Source organism: Somniosus microcephalus, chromosome 32 (genome assembly GCF_052327205.1).
Source record: "Somniosus microcephalus isolate GS21.2 chromosome 32, FLI_Smic_1.0, whole genome shotgun sequence".
NCBI lineage: Eukaryota > Metazoa > Chordata > Chondrichthyes > Squaliformes > Somniosidae > Somniosus > Somniosus microcephalus.
The window spans coordinates 40,876,586-40,896,598 of NC_141018.1; the positions used below are offsets into that span (position 1 = coordinate 40,876,586).

General features: G+C 46.4%; 1 protein-coding gene across 7 annotated transcripts in view; it reads left to right on the plus strand.

Annotated features, from left to right (window-relative positions):
* The window catches only part of lrrc49 (leucine rich repeat containing 49), a 423,652-nt gene that overhangs the window by 51,407 nt on the left and 352,232 nt on the right, over positions 1 to 20,013 (plus strand). For all 7 annotated transcript variants that reach the window (XR_015074388.1, XM_085972505.1, XM_085972503.1 and 4 more), the window contains one exon: positions 16,278 to 16,344. Coding sequence is in view for 6 of the 7 variants with exons in the window: in XM_085972505.1 (XP_085828631.1) it covers positions 16,278 to 16,344 (67 nt within the window). In the remaining variant the exon portion in view is untranslated. The remainder of the gene's footprint in view (positions 1 to 16,277; positions 16,345 to 20,013) is intronic.

Consider the following 20,013-nt stretch of genomic DNA (forward strand, 5'->3'; position numbering starts at 1 on the left):
CCACTCTTCGGCATTTTGGGTGTGGTTTAAAATGGCGTCTCCCAATGGCTTAAAATGGTGTCTCTCGCGCTTTCCTTCCTCCCCCGCTGCTGCCGACGCCGCTCCCGGCGGTTCTCGTGGCAATGGCGGCGCCCTGTAGGTTTTGCGTGCTTCTCCTGCGCTGCTGCCAACGCCGCTCTCGGCGGTCCTCGTGGCAATGGCGGCGCCTCGCGGGTTTCTGCGCGTCTCTCTCTCCCTGTCTCCGACGCTGCTCGGCCCCTGAACACCGGCTGCGCCCTGTGCGTTCTGCCCTCTCTCTCCCCCGTCGACGCTGCTCGGCCCTTTGCTGTGCCGCTTGGTCGGGCTCTAGCCCGCTGCTGTCCGGGAAGGGTCTGCGCACTACCTGTTGCCAGCCTGTTTCGCTGGACCACCTCGACTGGAAAGCCAAGCCTGGCTCTCGACAGCCTCCCCCGCAATTGTCGAGTCTCTGCTGGATGACTGGGCGGTTGCCCGTGGTCGACGCCCGAGTCTCTGGCCTTGACCTCCAATCCACTGATCTCCAGGAACGAATCCCCGGGAGGTGATGCAGAGTTGCAGGTAGGTTCGAACCTGCCTCGTCGCCAGTGTTGCGTCCGTGTATACTAAGACACACACTGCGGAGAACGGTACAACAGGTGTTTACTCAACATGGCTCACACTGCAACTGATCTGTACAGATTACTACTCAGGGCTATATACAGGTGTGGTCACTGCCGGTACTGCAGTATACATGAGCTGTAAAAGATAGTTCCCCACTTAAAGGTATATACATTACAAGTCTGACACTACTCTGCAAGCAGACTTGGTCGCAGCTTTGTTTTCCAAAATGGATTTAGTGCTTCTTGCTTCTTAACTCTGGAAAATTGAATTGGACAAACGAGCAGTTGCTTTAAATACGCCTGGGTTTTGAGCCGAAACGTTGACTCTGTTTCTCTCTCCACGGATGTTGCCTGGCCTGCTGAGTTTTTCCAGCGTTTTCTGTTGTTAGTTTGCACATACGCCTGCGCTTCCCTCCGGGAGCAGGGCAGGCGCCACATCCTACACCTGATCATTATAGTGAGTCTGATAAGTTATATTTGTGGAAAAGATGCCCATTAAACTGAATAAATTGTGTAAAACTGTATATTTCTTTATCCCTTCATCTCCAATTTTGAAGTATTTTCTCCTCCTGTTTTGGCTGCACCATGTTGTCGTTACCACTGTCACTCTTGAGATGGCCACCAGGAGGCATGTGAGAGCAGTGTAGGGGTTACTGTGACATTTTCCACCTCCTGCTGCTGAAGTGCCAGGCACAGTGGAATATTACTTGCACAAACAAGAATGATTCCAGCTTTCGCTTTCATCAAATTATGATTGTACGATAAATGGTTCCGTTCTAAATTGTCTGATCTATACAGACAGTTACTGTTCCAGTACTCTCCACAAGGGGTCACTAAGCTATCACAAAATTGAACTTTTCAACAGAATGTCCTGCTGTGAATAATTTAACACATCCTGATTGTCAAATCCGATCGTAGCCGCAACAGTCCGAGATTCAAGGATCTGCTGAGGTTTGATTTGTGTTTAAATACCAGACTTCAAATTAGGTGCTGTTAATTTTTAAAAAGGTTTTATTAAATGAGAGGATAGCCTAAAATCTTTAGGCCTAGAAATTCGGTATAGCCGCGTTTGGGGCGCTAGTCCTGGCGATGCGCAAAGTTTAGCGCCAGGCGCAATTTAGCGCCACCTAGTGCGATATTGGGTTGCAGCGCCCCTAAAGGTGATTGCGGCGCTAAATCAGGCGCTGCACGCTACTCTTAAGGCGCTAACCCGGCGGCGCAACCCAATTTCGCGGCGGCAGGGCGCAGCGAGGGTGCTGTCAATAATCACTTTCCCTGAGACACACTGGCGCCAGCCAGCTCTTAAAGGGGCAGGTCAATTGGCATCACCAGACACACTGCCTTGTAGGCCTTCAAAGCGGTGGGAGCCTACCTGTGGCGCACCAGCCTAGCAAGACATGGAAAGGGTGAGGCAGAGGGCGGAACGCCTCACTGATGGGGCATTGGATGCTTTGGCTGGCGCAGTGGAACCAAGGCCAAGGAACATGGTCGGAATGTGATTTATGTTTTGGACAGTCTCCCGGGTGTGAGAGACAAGTTTCCATAGGTTGCTCATGTTTGAAGGAACCACATTTTGTGTAATGAAACACTTTCTTCATTTACAATGGCCATGCCTTCTATTTACATGCATCTTGCCCTTCACAGGCTTGGGGGTATCAGACCGGTTCCATTCCTGTTCTTGGAATGGCAGCAAGCATTCCGTGAGAGGGGCCTAGAAGCTACTTCTGATCAGCCTCTGACGCGCAGCCTGAGAAGAGCCGCTCGTGTAGAAGTTCAGGCCAGCAGGCATCTTCTCAGCCACCGACAGAGATGTCCTGCACCTTATCTGAGGCTGCAGATCTGGCTGAAGCAGCTGGCACAGCTCAGTCACCACCTCCTTTCTAAATTGCAGCCTTCTGACACACTGCTCCTCCGGCATGTTCATGTAGGAAAACTGCTGTCGGAAAACCCTGCCAGCGTAAGGTCTGCTGTGGCGATGCCTGTTGGCCCTCCTCTGTCTGGCCATGCCCGCCCCCCTCTCCCAGCGTCTCAGTGCCCTTTCTAGATGATTCAGCAGCAGGACGTTCCCCTCCAATGCAGCCCCCATAATAAGTGCCCACAGGAAGGTTCCCCGTTGTCAAGGCTCACCAACAGCAAGGTGATGGTCAGAAGGCTGAAGATCGTCTGCCTGCGCTGGCTCAGTTGTCAAATGGCTCTCAGTGTGCAGCTCAGCAACTCTTTGTAGCTCTCGAGGAAGTTGTGCTCCAAAAATGGCTGCCGCTTTTAAACCACACCAGTCCCCTTTAAATAATGCTCCTCCAGCCTGAGAGTGACTTGGTAAGGTCCAGGTAAGCTGTCACTATTAGCGCCAGGTGCTACGGAGGGGGGCGCCACTGAATTTCTGGTCCGGGGCGCCCAAAAGGCGTTGCACACTCAAATGACGTCATAATCAGCCTGCGCCCATGAGCGGGCGCTAAGATTTAGCGCCGGCGCTAAATGCATGCTCAATATGGGGCGAGGCGCTAGGCGCCTTGCGCCCGCCCGGAAATTGGCTAGCGCCCCACTTCTCGGCCTCTTTCGGCGTTAATCGGTGGCGCTAACAACCGAATTTCTCCCCCTTAGTGTCCCTGCTGGAGACCTGGATTTGACCCTTTTCCCCAGTGGATATTTCAATCTCTGGTGGATGGGTGACCTCCGATGGTAAAGTGCAGCATAAGAATTAGGAGCAGGAGTAGGCCATAGAGCCCCTCGAGCCTGCTCTGCATCATCAAGTGTGGTTGACTCCGTCACTCAGAGCCCATCCTGATGTCGAAGGCTGCAGAAATCCAAATCGTGAGGATGTAAAAATGAAGACTGAAACTGAAATAATGCTTTAAAATTGGTCTTCAGTTGTTGTGAATTGAGGATACATAAACAACATTGCAATTGTCAGAATATTGAACTTATCTATTTACATCTCTCGGGTGTTATAACAATTTGGGCTTTTTGCAAATCTTTGCTCATGTTTTAAATGACACGCTACACTGAAGGAAATGGGGTCCATTTATTCATGAAAGGCAGTGTCACTGAAACACACAGAGAAAGTACTGTGCAGCAGACAAATGGATTGTATTAGAATTACTTAACACAGTAAAAAGTGTTTGAAACTCACCTGCACATTTGGAAAGGCAGCTGCTTAATACCATCACCTCAGAGACTTGCAACAGTGTTGTAAAACCAAAAGTCTTGTGCCATTGGTGTAAAAGTCATGGGGAAAATTTTCCCAACATCCTTGCAGGGTGGTGAAGCCCTTTAACCACCTGCTCTTGCTTTAAGTTCAATGTAAGGATCGCACATTGTCCACTGACTGCCTTCCCAGTCTGTGAAAACAAGCATTTAAAATTCAGCATATAACAAAATGTGAAAAGATAAAGCCCATTGTGCATTAGTTAAGGGGTTACTGTAATAAAACTGAATTGTACTTAATTCAGCACTTTAAAAGATTGGGTGAATTGGTGACATGATTTAAAAATGATTAAAGTTTGGAAGAATTTTGTTTGAAGTTGAAGAGCCTTTTTGACTATGGAAGATGTGAATGTGAAGTATTCCTTTGCACTGTTGCAAGTCTCTGAGGTGATGGTATTAAGCGGCTGCCTTTCCAAATGTGCAGGTGAGTTTCAAACGCTTTTTACTGTGTTAAGTAATTCTAATACAATCCATTTGTCTGATGCACAGTACTTTCTCTGTGTGTTTCAGTGACACTGCATTTCAGGGATAAATGGACCCATTTCCTTCAGTGTAGAGTGTCATTTAAAACATGAGCAGAGAATTGCAAAAAGCCCAAATTGTTATAACATCTGAGAGATGTAGACAGATAACTTCAATACTCTTCTATAAGATGGGAACTTTATATGCACAGCTTTTGTGTTGCTCACAGTTTGATATTGTATTATCAGTATGCCAACATGTCTGTGTTGAAACCCTGAACCACAACCACATCTTCTCTCTCATTTTAGATGTTGGCTTTTGACCAGGTGTTGGCAGGGTTTTAACAGCTTACACAGAAAACACAAGTTTTTCTATCTGAGTCTTTGTTAAAATGGTTGTGAAAAAGTAATTATTTTGAAAGCAGTTAACCATTACATGCTGTTCCTGCACTCTGCAGTGTTTTCATCATGTGGTCTAAAATTTTCAAATTATTTGTAGCTATTTAAGCTTTCGTTCCATAAACTGAAAAGCTGGTGGTGAAATAACTCTTAGACAGCTGTTGAGGCTGCCTGTGAATGAGTTTAGCCAGTCAGGCCAGTTTTAATTCAATCTCCCTTTGAACATGAATTCATGATACAATGCTGCCTTGAACTGCGCACCAGTTGCTATTAGTTTGGAGGGAAGAGTGCAAATTGTGTTTGAGTGAACCGTCGTGTGAGCCCGCTGCCTGCCAGTTGGACAGTTATTGCTTACATGGGACAAACATTTTGTTTCCAGAGATTGGTTTATTTGTAGAAATTGGACTTTATATAACTGGTAGACCTTATTACCTGTGTTACATTATCTATCGTGAAATAAGTCCCTGCAGCTCAGTGTTTGTTCCCTGTGGGCTGCCAAGGCTGCATAATGGAACCCTTGGGGTTAGCTACCTGATTATGAGAATGTTGTGAAGCATGGGCTGTTGTATGTCAGCCGTTAAATTGATTTCTGAACTCCAGGAGTCTGTTCTCCGTTACTGTAAATCGATTTCCCCTTTCAGCAAACATACAGGAGAAAACTTCAACAGAACTCAAGTCCAGGACCAAAAAGGAGTCTGCAGTCCATTATTGTTTGCTAAATATTTGCTGTCACTTTGAAATCTGCAGAAGATGTGCATCAATCCTGGAGTGCAACTAAGTGAGCATCAGCTGCACTGCAACATAATAAACTGTAATAGCCTGTAACAGGATGTCTGATGTGTATTTTAAGTTGTTGCAATTTAATTGCTGTGAAATGCAGAAATAATGATTCTGGTTTCATCATGGAGGCTGCTGTGTTAGTTTTTATTTCAGATTTGGAGCAGCCACAGTATTTTGTTTTTGTTGCTGAAGTGTTAGTTGTTCAGGGCAGTCGTCAATGAGCTGAAATGCAATTCCCAGAGTAACCTGAGCAGATTAATAATGTAAATCTGTAGCTAGGCTATTAAGTTGTTAATGATAAGTTAGTGGTAACAGGTTAAGTGGTTACTAAATCTTGTTAACCTTGAAGGTCAGACTGTATTTTATGACTGATTGTAGCTCCATGTTAAAATCCACAGTACTGTGTCATTGTGGCGTGCTGTGTGCTGGCTGGTGCCCACGGTGTGTGCTAGCTTGGTCTTGCAGTTTTCGATGCAATGAATTTTGAAATGCGTTATTTGTGGTGGAGGCAGAGTTAGGACTTTGCCCACAGGACTGGTCATCCTGCTAAGAAACATTCTGAATTGCATTCTCTTATTTAGATGAAGGCGTTTAATCCTAAATCCTTGTTGCCCAGATGGAAAACATGTTTACATTTGGTAGTATAGCAAGTAATGCCATGATTACTGAGATACTGAAGCACTTTGACAGTTTGCTAACAACAGATATAAAATACGCTCGATATATTTTTTAAATGAGGATTGAAGAAGGCTAGGAAACGGCTGAGTTGTAGCTTTGTCCATAATTTTCCTCGTTGCTACGAGCTCTCAACTAACAGTTGCTCAATGTCACCTATTCCCTTGATTCTCTGCTGCCTCCTCCTTTCCTGAAGGTGCTGACTCTTGGTGGGGTGCAGTTATGTGGGCATCAGTCTCCTCTCACCAGTAGCTTACCCAAGTCGCCATTGTTGATGCGAGTGTGCAGAGACTATTTACTCACTGGGGCAGTATAGACAGGCCCAACCTTGTTGATTTCCGCATATGGACACTTTCCATCAGGGTCGCTGGCTTCTTAAATTTGAGGAAAAGTATTTGATAGTACTTAGCTCTCTGATCAGGAGCGAGAGTGTGCACTCGGTCTGCTCAGGAGCGAGAGTGTGCACTCGGTCTGCTCAGGAGCGAGAGTGTGCACTCGGTCTGCTCAGGAGCGAGAGTGTGCACTCGGTCTGCTCAGGAGCGAGAGTGTGCACTCGGTCTGCTCAGGAGCGAGAGTGTGCACTCGGTCTGATCAGGAGCGAGAGTGTGCACTCGGTCTGCTCATGCCTGTCTAACAACACATCTAATTGAAAGATGCCACTTCTTCTGTACAGCGATCTCACAGAAGTTAAATCTCTTGGGTTTTAAAGTCTTGAGTGCAGAGTGAAGGTATGTTGTAATTAAATTGCTTGTTCAGTACATTGTGTAATATCCACCCAGCACTGAAGCCTGTCAGCTGTCACCTGAGCATTCTGTGAAATTTATGGGCTGTGTGAAGAATTTCAGGGATGTCATTGCTGTAAGGCTCTTTTTTTATTTGCTGCCTGTGGGTTATTTCATGAAGAGATACTTGCTGCCTCAGCATGGTGCTGCTTTCATGCACTTGTGCCTGAAAAATATATTTTAAAGAAGTTTCTGAAGCACCAGGAAATGGTTCAGCAGAACAGTGCGGCTAATTTATAAAGAGCAGCTCTTTAGATGGGTGGCCTAAGTTTAAAATAAAGTTTGGTTGTCATTACTTACTTAAACTGAACATGGACTGGTTCAATTTGCTTTCACTTGCATGAGACAGATATTGAAGTGCCTATTGACTTGAGCGTTCCTTAATGGCATTGCAGTGATGGGGATCATGGGTTATTGACTGTGGGGTTTTCAATTGTAAATCACCAGAAATGTATAAGCACTGCACTGGCTTAAACCTTTGAAGGCATTTCATTCTAATATGTGAAAGTGGACACTTGCTGATTAATGGGATTAGTGCATCTCTCAGTGGCCAGTGTCTAGAGAGGGAGCTGGGAAAGCAAGAGCTTCAGAAGTGGAATGGTAACTTTATAGTTTGCAGTATTTGCAAAAAGAAATCATTGACCTAGTAAACATATTGGGATTTTAAAATTGAATAAGCTACTCTTAGTTATAATCTTTATTATTGACGTTGATAAGCAGCGTCTGAACAGGTAAATATATTGAACAGCTTGTGAAACAACACCCTTTGGACAAAAGAGGCATTGCTTCCTTCAGAACAACTTGTGGGAAAAATTGCATTCACATATCATCCTTAAACAGTATGAGCAGAAAGATGTGCTCAATTCAGTGAGACATGAATGTAAAAACAAATTCAGAAAAATGGATGCATATTGACGTAATAAAGATTCACTACGCACTTGGTTGAACATAAAGCAAGGCTTTAATCGACTTGTAACAAAACATGGAGGTCTAGTTAGTAGTCACTAGCTTCCTGTTTCCAGATTGTCTCTGGCCAAGTTGGGCCCACGCCTGAGTATTTATACTCCTCAGACGGCGCCCTCAGCTGGCTGACTAGTAGTACTTCCTGAGTTACTTCTTGTAGAAGTTGCGATTCATGACACATATTTTATATAATGAGTTTTTTAAAGGAAGAACAAAAATGTCATGGTTCCGATGACATGGTCCTGTTCAATATGCTCAATAGAATATGTCTAAGTAATTGCCTCATAATTTACTTGTAAAATTCTGGTATTTTATCGGGCATGTTTTTAACAGTGAAATGAGATTAACAGTGTCTGAAGAGGGCTGAAAGCACTGGAGGTCTAACTTCAGTCTCCAGAGGGTTTGAAGTAATGTAATTTGGCTTCAAACCCATTAATGTATTGAGCACATGTCAGCTGGACTCATTTCATTAATAAAAGCTCACATCAGCACATTGTTCATACAAAAATGTATAACTTCTACAGCCTCTGAGCTTCTGAAGGTTGGAATATTGGTTCTTGAAACAGATGTTAATAAATTTTGTTCATCCCTACACTAAAACCTTGCCCTTTGCCCTTTTTAATGATTTAGTGCAGCAAATATTCTCTGAGCCACTGGTTCAGACAGGAACTGTATTCACTCGAAGGGTGCAGTGAAGTAACAGTACAGGGTGCAGTTCAAGTCCAGGTGCAAGTATGTGGGATCTGAACTGACATGGCTTCATGTTGTCCAGTGCAGATATTTATATTCAACAGTCAAATGGTTAGAGCTCCCAGTAATTAGTGATCAGAAGACATGTAGATAGATGTATAGGTATCTGGTGAGGTCATACAACTGTTGCAGTGGAATTACAGCTGTGCAAACAAAGTACCAGGAAGGAGCAAGATATGTCTCTGCTAAAGCGGAGATGGAGAGTCTTTCCTGTTGCACATACACCAAATTACATTCCTATTGTGACCCTGGGGAATGTTTGTCTCTGAGCAGTGAACAGTGTACGGTGCCACAGGGCAGAGTGTGCAGCAGGAATTTGGACAGTTAATCTTTATTTTCAAAGTGAGTCAGTACTGTTTTTTTTCTGGAGAGCTACTGCAAATCTAATTTGAAGCTCTCTGAGCAAATATCTATCCAGCACAGACCAAAGGGGAATAGAGGCTCTTTCAAACCTTTTTTTCCTGTAGAGCAATTTTCGGAGAGATTAACTGACAGCGGAAATGGTTGTGTGGAGCTACTGGTAACCATCTAAATGTTGCACACCAGAAGGGAATGGTGTAAACATACCTCTCACTAGTTGGGGAGTGAGGATTGAACAGTTCAAAAATCTGCATAATCCAACTGATCGCACTGTAGATTTCTACTGGAGTCATTAAAAATGTCCATTGTTTAAATGATCTTTAAGATCAAACTGTCACTTCAGCTTTACTGGGAGAAAAATGCAGGCATTGGAACAGCTTTAAAACTTCACTTCACGACAATCTATATATACCCTAACATATCTGTACAGGTAAAAATATTGGACCAGTAAAAGGGAGGTAATAGGCTTGTGCTGCCATTTCTATTTCTTCACTTGAGGTAGGTGTGAAAAATGATTCTATACTAACTGTAAAGTATACAGTTTTTTAAAACAGTGTTTAAATTCCTAACAAGTTTTACATTTGCCATAATTTGCTTTTATCCACTTCTGGACTGCACCATGTAAAGATGGCTGAGGCTACAGCAGTCCCAGTCAGTGACCACTTAGCTCAATCTACACTTAAGCACTCAGTCTCAACTCAACAATAATTCTGCATAGTAATGTGTAGCGTGTAGTTACTGTATTGATATAAACAGATTATATTAACACATTCAATGTTGTGATAATTACCACATAGCCCTAAAAATTAAAGTTCCCATAATCCAAAAATACTCATCACTTGTTTGGTGTGTTGGGGTGACTTGAGAGTGTACCTGAGAGAAAAGCTCATTCCAAAACACTGCTTCAAGCTAAACCATGTGGGAGGACCAGGGGACACAGGGTCAAACTAGTGAACGGCAAATTTACAACTGGTGTTCACAGAATGAACTTAAGACATTCTGATATACCAATCTTGTTGATTTCTGGGCAACTAATGTATTACATTTGGCGGTCCAAGGAAAGGAAAGAGTACAATACAGTATTTGGGTATGTATCAGAAATAGTAACTGTGGTAAACCACGTTCACTATCGTATCACTGTTAGTAGTTAGCACTGTTCACCACTGTTCGTTATAACTGTATCACTGACCACTATTGTATCACGGTACGAGGTCGCCTCTTGCCACACTGCTATACCTGGGATGACCACTGCCGACTCCGCCTTGGCTCCACCCACCAGGCCAGGTATAAAGGTGAGCGACTGGCTGGTATTCCTCCTGCTTGGATCGGATCACCCACGAGAGTGGGCTGTTATTTAGTCAATAAAAACCTTTAGTCACCTTCGTAACTCTTCGCCTTTTATTGGAGGAATTGATAGGTATATCAATTTTATTGACTAAATTTAATGATGTCCGACAACGAGTCACAACCGGCGGAGGAGCCACCAGCGCAGCTCCCAGGAGCACAGCCACACCAGCCAGCTTGGCTGCGAGCCCTCAGACCGCCGTACCTGGACCTGAACCCACGAGCAGCAAACTCAGCCGCAGACTTTAAACACTGGCTGGTCTGCTTCGAATCATACCTGAGAGAATCCAGCGTCCCTCAGGCATCCAAACTAAGTGTCCTGCAGGCACAACTGAGCCCGAGAGTATACACTCTCATCGAGGACATGACTACCTACGAGACCGCCATCAACCTGCTGAAACAGAAGTACCGGACCCCGGTAAACTACATGTACGCTAGGCACCTCCTAAGATCACGGCCGCAACAGCCAGGAGAATCAGTAGCCGAATTCTCACAGGCGCTATATGCACTCGCCAGGAACTGTGACTTTAAATCGGTGTCGGCAGCCGAAAATACTGAAGATAATATCCGCGACGCATTCCTGAAAGGCCTACGGTCCGAGTACTCACGGCAAAGACTGCTGGAAGCTAAAGACCTCAGCATGGAAAAAGCTGAAGCCCTCGCTATCTCCCTGGAAGTGGCCCACCAAGATCAGGAAGCATTCACCAGGTACTGCTCGCGACCCTGGGACTCGGGCCCGACCCCTACCACAGCACCCTTCCCAGCGCCGCCCCCAGGACCTACCTCTGCGTCGGCGTCCCGGACCCGACCGGCCCCGCCACCCCCGGCACCGGCCCCGACATCGGGCATCCGCGATCGGGCCGCCGGCTGTTTTTTTTGTGGCCAGGAGAAGCACCCGAGGTCGCGCTGCCCAGCCAAGAACTCCATATGTAAAACCTGCCTGAAGAAAGGCCACTTCTCCAAGGCCTGCAGGAGCGGATCCTCAGAGGCCAGCAGTGCCGCATGCGAACTATGGGGGCGGCCATCTTCGTTTAGGGCAACTGAGGCCAGCATCCCCACACATGAGTCATGGGGGCGGCCATCTTTGTTTAGGGCAACTGAGGCCAGCATCCCCACACATGAGTCATGGGGGCGGCCATCTTTGATTAAGGCAACCGACCCCAATAGTGCCTCATGGGGCCCTACCTCGTGGGAGACGCCATTTTACTCACCACGCCCGACCGCCTCGCCCGCAGATGACAACGACTCGCTCAGCTACACACTAGCTTCCGTCACCCTGGACCAAGCCCGCCCGCACCATCTGTCCAAGTCAATGATGGACATCAAAGTGAACGGCCACGCCACGACCTGCCTGTTCGACAGCGGAAGCACGGAGAGCTTCATCCACCCAGACACGGTGAGCCACTACTCCCTCTCTGTCCTACCAACGCGCAGCCGAATCTCGATGGCATCGAGGTCCCACGCCACGGACATCAGCGGCTACTGTGTCGTGACCCTGTCGGTTAAGGGCACGGAGTATAAAAACTTTAAACTCCTCGTCCTCCCCCATCTCTGCGCTGCCGTCCTACTAGGGCTGGACTTCCAATCCCACCTCCAAAGCGTAACCCTAGCATACGGTGGACCCCTCCCCCCACTCACAGTCAACAACCAGCAAACGTTAAACCGCCCACCGCGTAACACCTGCAGCCTCTCCACCCTCAAGGTCCCGCCACCCTCTCTGTTTGCTAACCTTACCCCTGACTGCAAACCCGTCGCTACCAAAAGCAGGCGGTATAGCGCCGGGGACAGAGCCTTCATTAGCTCTGAGGTGCGGCGCCTCCTGAAAGAGGGCATTATCGAGGGGAGCAGCAGCCCCTGGCGTGCCCAGGTCGTAGTCGTAAAGACCGGCGATAAAAACCGCCTGGTCATCGACTACAGCCAGACCATAAACAGATATACCCAGCTGGACGCATACCCCCTCCCCCGCATATCTGACATGGTCAATCAGATTGCACAGTATAAAGTATTCTCGACCATCGACCTGAAGTCGGCCTACCACCAACTCCCTATCCACCCTGAGGACCGCCAGTATACCGTCTTCGAGGCGAATGGGCGCCTATACCACTTCCTTAGGGTCCCCTTCGGTGTCACTAATGGGGTCTCGGTCTTCCAAAGGGAGATGGACCAGATGGTTGACCAGAACGAACTGCAGGCTACATTCCCCTACCTAGATAACGTCACTATCTGCGGCCGCGACCAGCAGGAACATGACGCGAATCTGGAGAAATTCCTCCGTACGGCCCAACGGCTGAACCTCACCTACAATAAGGAGAAATGCGTGTTTAACACCACGCGCCTTGCCATCCTCGGCTGCGTAGTGGAGAACGGAATCATCGGCCCCGACCCAGAAAGAATGCGCCCCCTCATGGAGCTACCCCTCCCCCACTGCCCTAAAGCACTTAGGAGAACCCTGGGGCTTTTCGCCTACTATGCCCAATGGGTACCCAATTACGCGGACAAAGCCAGACCCCTCCTGAAAGCCACTTCCTTCCCCCTCACGGAGGAGGCGTGCGCGGCCTTCTCCCTCATTAAGGGAGACATAGCCAAGGCCACGATGCACGCAGTGGACGAGTCCATCCCCTTTCAGGTGGAGAGCGACGCATCCGACTTCGCCTTAGCCGCCACCCTAAACCAGGAGGGGAGGCCAGTGGCCTTCTTCTCAAGGACCCTACAGGGCCCCGAGATCCGACATTCGTCGGTCGAGAAAGAGGCCCAGGCGATCGTGGAGGCAGTACGGCGCTGGAGGCACTACCTGGCAGGCAAACGATTTACCCTCCTCACCGACCAGCGTTCGGTGGCTTTCATGTTTAATAACAAGCTGAAGGGCAAAATCAAGAATGACAAGATTTTGAGATGGAGAATCGAGCTCTCCACCTACGATTATGAGATCTTGTACCGGCCAGGCAAGCTGAACGAATCCCCTGATGCCCTTTCACGAATGACATGCGCCAGCGCGCATATCGATAGGCTTCAGACCCTCCACGACCAGCTCTGCCACCCCGGAGTCACCAGACTCTACCATTTCATTAAGGCCCGCAACCTGACCTACTCCATCGAGGAGGTCAGGACCATGACCAGGAACTGCCAGACCTGTGCGGAGTGCAAACCGCACTTCTATAGGCCGGACCGAGCAAGCCTGATCAAGGCCACCCGCCCCTTCGAGCGCCTGAGCATCGACTTTAAGGGGCCCCTCCCGTCCTCTGACCGTAATGTGTACTTCCTCAACATCGTTGATGAGTACTCCCGTTTCCCCTTTGCCTTCCCCTGCCCCGACATGACCAGTAGCACGGTCATTAAGTGCCTGAATGCCCTCTTCGCCTTGTTCGGGTTCCCGAACTATATACACAGCGACCGGGGCTCCTCCTTCATGAGCGAGGAACTCCGGCAATTCCTCCTAGAGAGAGGTATTGCAGCAAGCAGGACCACCAGCTACAACCCCAGAGGTAACGGTCAGGTGGAAAGAGAGAACGCGACGGTATGGAAGGCCGTCCTCTTAGCCTTAAAGTCTAAGGGCCTCCCAACCTCCCGCTGGCAAGAAGTCCTCCCGACAGCGCTGCACTCCATCCGGTCATTACTTTGCACGGCCACTAACACCACCCCCCATGAACGAATGTTCGTTTTCCCCAGGAAGTCGACTACGGGAACCACTCTACCAACCTGGCTGACCGCCCCGGGGCCGGTCTGGCTGCGGAAACACGTGAGGACCCATAAAACGGACCCCCTGGTCGAGAGGGTGAACCTCCTGCACGCCAACCCCCAGTACGCCTACGTGGCGTACCCAGACGGGCGGGAGGACACTGTCTCCCTACGAGACCTCGCACCCTCAGCCGATCCGGAAACACCGCCACCACCCCCCCCAACCTCAGTCCAGGTAGACGGCATGCCGGAACCCCACGAGCCCTCGCCGACCACGCAAACACCAGCATCAACACCGGATAAGGCACCAGCACCGGATAAGGCAACACCACCGCTGCGGCGATCGGAGAGGCTTACGAAGCCTCCGGACAGACTGACCTACCAGAATTGGTAGTACACTTCACCCCGCCGGACTTAATTCTAAACAAGGGGTGAATGTGGTAAACCACGTTCACTATCGTATCACTGTTAGTAGTTAGCACTGTTCACCACTGTTCGTTATAACTGTATCACTGACCACTATTGTATCACGGTACGAGGTCGCCTCTTGCCACACTGCTATACCTGGGATGACCACTGCCGACTCCGCCTTGGCTCCACCCACCAGGCCAGGTATAAAGGTGAGCGACTGGCTGGTATTCCTCCTGCTTGGATCGGATCACCCACGAGAGTGGGCTGTTATTTAGTCAATAAAAACCTTTAGTCACCTTCGTAACTCTTCGCCTTTTATTGGAGGAATTGATAGGTATATCAGTAACATTTGACCCTTTTATACTGGCCTGCAACCTTAGGAAAATGTTCATAAGAACATAAGAAATAGGAGCAGGAGTAGGCCAATCAGCCCCTCGAGCCTGCTCCACCATTCAATAAGATCATGGCTGATCTGATCCTAACCTCAAATATACTATCACTCTCCATCCCACCCGAACCCATGTGATCTCCCGGGAGAGGCGAAAAACCAGATTAAAAAAAACCCCCAATATAATTGATTCAGTCTCAAAGCGGGAGCGGCAGGATCTGAGCTGGTTCCATGGACCTAACTTACAGTTAAGCAAACAGCATATAGGGGCCAATAATGTGATGCATTAGAAAACATTTCTTTACACATGGGGTGGTCAGAATGGGGAATTCTCTGCCACAGACTATTGTTGAAGAAGAATCCATAAATGCTTTAAAAAAAAAAAAGGGAATTAGCTAGTTGCTTGATAAATAGAAATATTGAAGGTTTTGGGGAGTAAGCGGAAGAGTGGGATTACACTAGGTTTCTCGTGTGGAGAAAGGCACTGCACAGACTTGGATGGGACAAGTGGCCATTTCTGTGCTTCAACATTCTACAATTTAAAGTGATTGAAATTTGCAAATTTGAAGTTATTAAGTGGAGTGGCGAGTTCCCCATCTGCCTGTGATCAACTCTGGAAAGAGCTAATGGGACTAGAACATTCTAGCCCCGGTTGTCTGACCCGTGCTCACTGCTAGCAAGGCACCATGGAGCTTCATACAGTTACCCCTACATATATTTATGGAACTTCCTACTTTCAGTGACAGCCATCAGGGCTAGGGTCGCAACTGCAAGCTATGTTATTTATATAATTACGAGAGAAATGTGAGCACATTCATTGTATAAGGATTCTTTTCATAGTGTATCTATTATGATATCCAGTTTCATGGTAAAAGTGCTGCAGGTTAGTTAATCCTAAATGAGGTGCTGACAACTCTTTTGGTTAGGATTTCTTGGGATTAATGTCAGCAGTTGTCATCATCTTAGTCTTCAGGAAAGTAATGCGTTCTGCTGACTGGGATCTGTTATTGTGCTTTTTCTTAGATTTACTGTCTCCAGCTTCTTTCAGTAAATTGTGCTATTCCTCCATGTCAGGCCCATCTGTGGGGTATGCTGCTTTGTTGGGAGGTGGTCCTTGCCTCTGGATGTATTTCCAGTTCCAATGTGGCCTGGAATGTTCAGGTTGCTTTGCCGCCACTCTGAACTGTTCAAAATCTCCTTGGGGCTCCCAGCTAATCTGCCAGTGGTGTAAACAGCCTGTCAGCACTCACTGCCTAGACACAAATATGAAGATTTATCACTTGGGGACAATACTGAAGGACAACCAGGGGACTGAACGCCAGCAAGAATTGGTGCTTTATCAGAGGAGGCTGAAAAGCTGGAAATAAAATCCTTTTATAAATGTGTGTAATGGAAGTATGTGCAGAATGTATTTTCTCGAGTTTCCCCGGACAAATGGTAAATACATTTTGATTCTGTCACTTTACAGAATCAAGAACATTTCTAATCTGGAGAGTCTGACTGATCTCGATGTGCTGGATCTGCATGCAAACCAGGTACAGTATCAGTGTCATTATTCAGATATGCAACCAGATTTGGCCAGTATAATAGTAAAAGTGGTCACTTTTCAGGGATATAACTTCTTTATGCAGAGGGTGATGACTGTGGGAGAGCCTATCTAGGCAGCCTGTGGCAGTGTAGAATGTTATGAATTTTAAGAAGCTGAATAGATTTTTGCCAGATAGACTATTGAAGGTATGAGGGATAAAGTACATTTAAGTTCATGAACTTGCACCCTCTAATGGACAGGTGTTGTACTACCTTTCTACCACCTCTTTCAACCCTTCCACTGCTTCTGTGCTGCCGGACTGCTTGTCCGACATCCACTCTTGGATAATCCACAATTTGCACCAGTTGAACATTGGGAAGACCGAAGCCATGATCTTTAGTCCCTGCAGCTGACTCTGTTCCCCCTCCCCAACCGCAGCCTCAGACTGAACCAGATTGTTCGCAACCTTGGCATCTTGTTTGACCCTGAGATAATCATCTGCCCCCATTTTCTCTCCCGTCACAAACCATGTTCCCTCTTTTTTTTAAAAAAAAAAAAAAATTTTTTTTGTACTGTGCGGGCCATGAACTCCTTTGAGCGTGACCTTTTTTGTCCATGGGCAAATTTTATAACAACAACATTTACTACAACAACAACATTTACAACAACAGCAACCACTTAAAAGCATATACACGCTAATGCCATACTGCCACCCCACCATCTCAAATCATGAGACAATCAGACAAGGTTCGACATAGGTTTAACATAACTTCTCTGCTTTTGAATTCTATTCCTCTAGAAATGAACCCCAGTTACACTTTTATGGCTTTTTAACCTGCGTTGCTACTTGTAATGATTTGTGAAGCTATACCCCTTGATCCCTTTGCAGCTCTACCCCATCTAGATTATTTTCCAAGGAGTAGGTGGCCTTCTTATTCCTCTTACCAAAATGCACCATTTCACATTTATCTATATTGAAACTCATTTGTCATTTACATGCTCATTCTGCAAGTTTGTTTATGGTACAATTAATTAAAAGCTTGTAGTTCGTCATGTACAAATTCTATTTAAAAAAAAAATTACTTGTCAGAAATGACTGGGATATAAAAGAACTGCAAAATAATGCATTAACATTTCAGAAACATCACTCAATTACACAGTTAGGCATTGAAAAACAATCCAAAAGCCCAAGGTGAGCTGAAAGAGGCATTATCTATTCGTGCAATATGTATTAATTTTAAAGATTTCAACGTATTAGCCCATCCCTCATGTCACTATAGCAATGGCTTTCCTGTGGCACTGTCGTGCTGGATGTCCACATAAGTGATTCGAATATTAATCACAATGCAACCAACAAATGTAAAGTGCTGTAGTTCTTTAGTTCACAGTATTAAAAAGAATTGAACAAAAACGGATATCCGTATTTTCAGCTTCAATCACTTCCATTAATAAACGTGGTCTTGAATCAGCATCTCCACCCCCCTCCCCCCACCATGCAACATGTCAGAAATGCAGCACTTATTCACAAGTGCAGAAAAACACATGTACAATTTGCATCACCGAATTAAAAACAAAAAGCAGGAAAAGCTATGATTTAACACAAATAAACATTCATCTTTCTTCTTGGACAGGAGAACCAATCAGACTGACTTGGAAATGTTTACTAATATGTTGACGTACAGATGTTAATTTACGAATTTCGCTTCTAATGTTTTTCTCTCAACCATTCTCCACAATATTAATCCCTGCTCTTATCACGAAAAATGTTGAATTATTTTAGGTATTTCGCAATTAAATAGTGGGAAACAAACTTCATTGTACTCTCAATTTTTAATCTCCTATTTCAAACATTTACACCAAATCAAAATTGTACGTTATCAGGTTAATCAAAGTATTTTCTGTGTCTTTCTCAATAAACAAATAGTAGTTTCTTCTAAGGTAGCTTCCTGCAATTTTTATACATCAATACACAACTCTTGTTACTATTAACACTCCACTGAACGTTTAAGAGGGTTTGGGGGTAATATACTAGCATGGATTGAGCATTGGCTAATGGACAGAAAATAGAGAGTAGGAATAGACGGGTAATTTTCGGGTTGGCAGGCTGTAACTAGTGGGGTACCGCAAGGATCAGTGCTTGGGCCTCAGCTATTCACAATCTATATCAAGGATTTGGATGAGGGGACCCAAATGTAACTTATCCAAGTTTGCTGATGATACAAAGCTAGGTGGGAATGTAAGTTGTGAGGAGGATGTAAAGAGGCTTCAAGCTGATATAGACAAGCTAAGTGAGTGGGCAAGAACATGGCAAATGGAATATAATGTGGAGAAATGTGAAGTTATCTACTTTGGCAGGAAAAATAGAAAAGCAGAGTATTTTTTAAATGGTGAGAGATTGTTGTTCAGAGGGACCTGGGTGCCCTTGTACATGAATCACTGAAAGTTAACATGCAGGTACAGCAAGCAATTGGGAAAGCAAATAGTATGTTGGCCTTTATTACAAGAGGATTGGAGTATAAGAGTAAAGACGTCTTGCTGCAATTATATAGGGCCCTGGTGAGACCACACCTGGAGTATTGTGTACAGTTTTGGTCTCCTTACCTAAGGAAGGATGTACTTGCCATAGAGGGAGTGCAACAAAGGTTCACCAGACTGATTCCTGGGATGGGGGGATTGTCCTATGAGGAGAGATTGAGTAGACTAGGTCTATATTCTCTGGAGTTCAGAAGAATGAGAGGTGATCTCATTGAAACATACAAAATTCTTACAGGGCTTGACAGGATAGATGCAGGGAGGATGTTTCCCTTGGCTGGGGAGTCTAGAACCAGGGGTCACAGTCTCAGAATAAGGTGTCGGCCATTTAGGATTGAGATGAGGAGAATTTTCTTCACTCAGAGGATGGTGAATCTTTGGAATTCTCTACCCCAGAGGGCTGTGGAGGCTCAGTCGTTGAGTATATTCAAGACCTCAATGGTGGTGGAGCCCAGTACGTGAGTGCAAAAGACAAGGCTGAAGCGTTTGCAACCATCTTCAGCCAGAAGTGCCGAGTGGATGATCCATATCGACTTACTCCTGAGGTCCCCACCATCACAGAAGCCAGTCTTTAGCCAATTTGATTCACTCCACGTGATATCAAGAAACGGCTGAGCGCACTGGATACTGCAAAGGCTATGGGCCCCGACAACATCCCGGCTATCGTGCTGAAGATTTGCTGCGCCTCTAGCCAAGCTATTCCAGCACAGCTACAACACAGGCATCTATCTGACAATGTGGAAAACTGCCCAGGTATGTCCTGTCCACAAAAAGCAGGACAAATCCAATCCGGCCAATTACCGCCCCATCAGTCTACTCAATCATTAGCAAAGTGATGGAAGGTGTCATCAACAGTGCAATCAGGCGGCACTTACTCACCAATAACCTGCTCACTGATGCCCAGTTTGGGTTCCGCCAAGACCACTCGGCTCCTGACCTCATTACAGCCTTGGTCCAAAAATGGACTAAGGAGCTGAATTCAAGAGGTGAGGTGAGAGTGACTGCCCTTGACATCAAGGCAGCATTTGACCGAGTGTGGCAACAAGGAGCCCTAGTAAAACTGAAGTCAATGGGAATCGGCGGGGGGTGGGGGGGGGGAAACATACCACTGGCTGGAGTCATACCTAGCACAAAGGAAGATGGT